The sequence below is a fragment of the Humulus lupulus genome, chromosome 1 (assembly GCF_963169125.1).
Source record: "Humulus lupulus chromosome 1, drHumLupu1.1, whole genome shotgun sequence".
In the NCBI taxonomy this organism is placed as follows: Eukaryota; Viridiplantae; Streptophyta; class Magnoliopsida; order Rosales; family Cannabaceae; genus Humulus; species Humulus lupulus.
In genome coordinates, this window is record NC_084793.1 from 276,860,030 (window position 1) to 276,865,923 (window position 5,894).

Below are 5,894 nucleotides of genomic sequence, written 5' to 3' on the forward strand. Positions count from 1 at the left end.
TTTTGTTTCTTTATTATCCCACCAATACAAAACTGAAATTTTTGTGGAGGCAGAAACAATAATCGATACCCTCAATTTTCTTAGATATATCTTCCCGCCCTTCCCATTGGTAAGTTGGGGCTATAATAATCGATACCCTCACTAATTGTATGTAATTTCCACTTTAGTTATTGCTAAATAATTGTGTTTTCTAATGTTTCTTTTACCATACAATAATTAGTGATTTAGCATAAATATGTGCCTAATTTTAATTACATGTGTACATTTACTAACGAAACTGGAGTGTCTAGAGTGATAAACATAGACATTCAATTGCATTTCCAGTGAATATAAGATTGAGTTAGGTTTTTCCATCAAGCCTTATTTTGTATTTGGTATTTCTTTTCATCTCTAACAACTGTTTCTTTCGTGTACAGGAAACGAAAAAATAATTACTCAAACAACATGGCGAACGACATGTCGGAAGCACTCGCACAACTAAATATTTCAAACAAGCTTCCCCAACAATTAACGAAGGAAGACATTATAAACAAACACCTACCCACGGTTGGCCACTGGGAAGATTTTTACTACAAATACTCTCAGTCGATGGGGTTTAGTGTTAGAAAAGAAGATGTCCTTAGGCGAGAAAATGGGTTTGCTCTAATCAAGGGTTTAGGCGAGAAAAGTGGACAAACCTAAAGAACCGTAAGAAAAAACCTCGGGTTGTTACTCGCATAGGGTGCCTAGCACTACTGTGCGTGAAGTTCGACAAGTCCGAAAATAGTTGGGTGGTGAAAGTCTTTAACCCAACACATAATCATGACCTTGCTTTGAAGACAGATATGCAGTTCTTGAGATCTAACTGTGCTGTCCCAGATTGTATGGGTGCCCAAGTAATGTCAATGAGACGGTCGGGCATACGGACTTGCCACATATTGAATCACCTTGCTGCAGAAAGAGGAGGACATGAGTATATTCCGTTCTTGAAAAAGGACCTATACAATTGGATTAGACGACAAAGAGAGTTAGAAGAGGAGGACGAAACAGATGCTGAGGGTGCCCTGGGATACTTGGAATGTCTTGGGTTACGTGACCCCAATTTTTTTGAAACACACATGATAAACGCAGAGTATAGGCTCACTGACTTGTTCTGGGCCGATGGAATATCGAGAGATGACTATGGACGTTTTGGGGAGATCATCGCATTTGACACAACGTACAAGAAGAATACGTACAGCAAACTCCTTCTCCTTTTTGTCGGCGTGAATCACCACTTCAGAACTGTTGTATTTGCAGTTGCATTGCTGTACGATGAGAAGGAGGACACATACATTTGGTTGTTGGAAGAATTCCTTCAATGTATGAACAACAAATTGCCTCAGGTTGTTGTCGCTGACGGAGATAAAGCTATGGCAAAAGCAATAGAGAATGTCATGCCTAATGCTATCCATCATTTGTGTGCGTGGCACCTTCAGAAAAATGTTACCATTAATGTCCCTCACTCGATTTTCAAGACAAGGTTTATTGAGCTCTTATATCAATATTGTACAGAGGAAGAGTTTGACGAGACTTGGAGTGGCTTGGTTACAGAATTTCAGCTACAAGATAGCCAATGGGCAGCCATAACATACAACAATAGAAGGAGTTGGGCAGAATGCTTCCTACGGGGTAATTTCTTTGCGGAGCTCAGAACCACCCAAAGGTCAGAGTCGATAAATTCTTACCTGTCACACTTCTTGACAAGCAAACTAAACTTAAAGACCTTGTTGGCCAAGTTGATAAAGCCATACAAAACATATGCCACTCGGAACATGAAGATGACTTCATCAGCAACAACACATCGCCCTAGTTCCCTTCCAACATACTACAACAGTATTACCAGCAAGTTGCTTCAGTCTTGACAAGAAACATGTACGATAAGGTCGCACAACAAATCAACAATTCTCTTGCATATTCAATTAATTCGACAAGTGTGGAATTTGGGTGTAGGGTATTTTCCCTAACTCGTTTCCGTAGAGGACTGGTAAGAAGTTTAGTTCGCTACCTAATTGATCATGATCACTTTGAATGTAGTTGCATGCTATTCCAGTCAGAGGGAATCCCGTGTCGACATATGTTTGAGGTAATGAAGCATTTGAACCTACCCTGCATCCCGAAACCTCTGTTAAAGGAACAGTGGAGGAAGGACGCCAAAGTGAGAGGTGAATTGAGTAGCGCTCCCCATGATAAGGTCCCTTGTGATGTGTTATTATGTACCCGTTGGGGATCATTGACATCACGGTTAAATGCAATGGGGTACTATGCCACACAACATGATGATACATATGAAGAAGCATTAAGCGAAATGTCCCGTTTGGAGGAAAAATTTTAAACAATGTGTGGTCAGCCTAATGATGAGTCTAAATCGAGTCACGTTGTACATGGGGACCACCGATCGCAACAACAATATAGAGTAATTAGGGATCCGGAAATTGTGAGAACGAAGGGGAGGGAACCAAACAAAACAAAATCAAAATATAAGGGTGTGGACAATGAGACCCCAAGGAAGAATAGGTGTCGCAACTGCAACCAATTAGGCCATAAAAGGGCGACTTGCAAAGTTGTTCCAGAAATGGACAATCAATCCATGGAGACAGAAAATCCAAGATCTTCCAACTATCCAATCTACTATACTCTGAACGTGGACCACATCAGTCAAAGTCAAAGGAGTGAATTAAAAGGAGATAATGGCACAAGCGAGCAATGGCATAGTGACCAATGGCCTACTATTTCGAAACATATTCTCAATCCCTCTACAAATTGTTACATCCCATAGTCATGCCATCAGTTTTATGCTAAGGGTTTAGAATTAGTTTGAAAAAAAATTCACGAATTATGTGTAATGCTTTGTATGTCTCGTTTTTTATCAAATGTAATCTTATGGACGTCAATCTTGTTTAGTAAGTTCTACTATGCGGTATGCTCTTACTATGTTTTGAAGAGTCATTTATGGATGGATCGTTATAGGAATCCTTTGTTGACACATGAATTTAAGAATTTTTGTGGAAAAGATACTACAATAATTCGTTAATAACAAAATTGAGGCATAATTAATTGATTTTGTGCTTGTGTAGCATGTATATATATATATAGGACAATTCTTTTATAGGGGCTTCACTATAACCCCACCGGTGGGGCTCTCAGTGTTTCACATCCCGTGAACAGTTTTCGGCGCGATTTTTTTTATGATCGTGTATATCGTAGCTATTTAGAGCATCTTGCTAATTTTTAGAAAATTGAGAATAGTTTACAGTACCGAAAACTAGGTTCAAACATGGAGTTTTCCACTCGCATAAAAAAAATTAGTCACGCGTGCAACAACATGTTTGAACCTAGTTTTCAGTACTGTAAACTATTCAGAATTTTCTAAAAATTTGCAGGATGCTCTAAATGGCTACAATATACACTGTCATAAAAAAAATTGCACCGAAAGCTGTTCAAGGGTCGAGAACAATGAGAGCCCCACCGGCAGGGCTTAAAGGGAAGCCCCTATAGGAGGATTTCCCTATTTATATATATGATGTTCCTCGTATATTTTGTTTAGTGTGGCCACATTACTACTATCATGTGAGCCTAAATTGCTTGGTATATTATTGGGCCCCACTTGTCCAAAGTTAGTGAATTCTTACACGGTATGGAATAATTTGTTCATTATCTTGCCTAGCCAATATCATCATAAGGAAGGTGAGGGCAGGTGGAGATTGAGTGAAACAAGCGATTGCTTGTATTCACAATTGATGTATAGTACACTCAATATTACAATTATGCAAAAGGTATGATTTGTAGAGTCCAAGAACTTTACTTAGCTAGTTAGATAGTAGCATTATAGTAATTATAGTATTATCTTTATGACTGTGGATTTTTGGTTCAGACCGGGATTTATTTGGACACTCATAGTAGTACTTGTAGATTTTCTAAGTTTAACCTATAGTTTAAGAATATTAATTTTAACCTAAGGTTTGATTAATATGACTGATATTGAGGATAATATTTATTATACTATAAGATTTAGATAAGAACCAATAGGATTTTAAGCACATGTTATGTATGGGTGATTAAGGATTTAGTATTTAGAGGATTAAATTTAATAAGGGTAAAATTTGAATGCTCTAAGGTCAGTCAGCAGCTTTGAAAACATTTGAGGGCTTAGTCAAGGCTGTTTAGTCAATTTGAGTTAAGCTAAAAATGTGTAATTTCGTGTTTAAATAATCAGCGTATGCCGATATATCGCAGCTATAAGGGGCGATATATCGCAGCACGTAGATACGGAAAACACAAAACGATGCACGTTTGCCTCGGGCATAATGGTCCAGGCGATATATCGCCTATAGAGGGCGATATATCGCCTCCTTCAGCATATTTTGAATGTTTTCAAAATCGTTTCCCATTCAAGCCTTCAACCTCTTGATAAGTCCAACACCTTTTTGAACGAGTCTTTAGCCTCTGCTGAACGATAATTCAAATTATTTTCACTTAAAATGCCATTATTTTTATTCAAGTTAAATAAGATCTTTTCATTCCTAAAACTCTATAAATAGGACCTAGTACCCAGCCATTATTCATCTTTTACTCTAAGTTCAGAGGCTGCAAGTTGCTAGGTGAGTGTGAGAGTGTAAACACTTGGGTTGGGGAATCATAAGCTTGATCATCATAAGCTTATCAAACACTTGGGAAGTAAGGTTTTATAGCATTTCGGTTCAAGGTTTAGATTGGTCTTACAAGTCTTCAAGGTATTTCCACACCTTAGTTCATTGGTATTATTTTATTTTAAGTTCTCATAGTCTTCTGCTCAGCCTTCTAACCTTAATCTTTATTTTGGTTAGGAAATCTAAGAACTTGCACATAAGTTTTTGATAAGTATTTTCTCAATGGTTTAGTCTTTCCATTCCTTTCATTTCTCTTCTTCACTATACTCACTCTTTTTCAAATGGTTCTTAGGAGTGTTCCAAAGTCCCAACTCTGTCTTCATATCCCGGTAATTTTGGTAAGGAAAATAGGATAGAATTTATATGTTATATGCTTGTTATATGTTATCTTATGTTTTGATGTTATGAAATATGTTATGTTATGTTATGTATGTATGTAGGCTTGGGCATATGACCCATATGACTAACAAGCCCCAAATGGATTATGGGCATATGACCTGCTTAGCTAGTAGAACCCCACTAATCTAATGGGCATATGACTTGTTTAGTCTATGGGACCCCAACTAATAATGGTCATTATAGTATGTGTATGTTATAAGTGTTATGTTATGTTTTTATGTTTCTTATGAAATTTATGTATATGAACTATGTGTTAGATTTTTCCTTGCTGGGCATTAGGCTCATTCCTTTTTGTTTATATGTGCAGGAAAATAGTCTTAGTGGCGGGAAAGGTTCTTGGTAGCTTGGAGAATGTGTATTGAGGCGGAATGGATTCAAGAGCCGAGCGTTACGATTCGAGGATGTAGTTTTGTTTTTATGGTTTTTACATGTATTTTTCCGCACTTGTTATGTAATTCCTTTTTATTTTAAATTATGTTATGTTTTGTTTTTAAAATAATGGGATCCCATATCCTACTTGGTATTTTATGTAAGTTTAACTCTTATTTTTACAAGTTTCTTAATAAAGTTATGGTATTTTCACTTGTAAGTTTTATTAAGGATTAGTATGTATAGTTTTCGTTAATGGTCCAAAAGTCTAGAGTAGTTGGGTCATTACATGATTGGATTGGAGACATATGAATTGATTAGTACAATTTATGCAAAAGGTATGATAGGATTGGAGACATAAAAATTGATTAGATCTATGATTTGACAAACCATTTGACTTGCTCAATGTAGAATAGTAGACAAATATGATTACTTACATCTTGCAATTAATAGTTGTCG

At 36.9% G+C, this 5,894-nt stretch overlaps 1 protein-coding gene across 1 annotated transcript; it reads left to right on the forward strand.

Moving 5' to 3' along the window:
* The first annotated feature begins 824 nt into the window (after nt 1–824).
* Nucleotides 825–1,883, forward strand: LOC133777619 (protein FAR-RED IMPAIRED RESPONSE 1-like). The gene has a single exon (XM_062217308.1). The coding sequence runs from the start codon at nt 825–827 to the stop codon at nt 1,881–1,883; it is 1,059 nt and encodes a 352-aa protein (XP_062073292.1).
* The last annotated feature ends 4,011 nt before the right edge of the window (nt 1,884–5,894 follow it).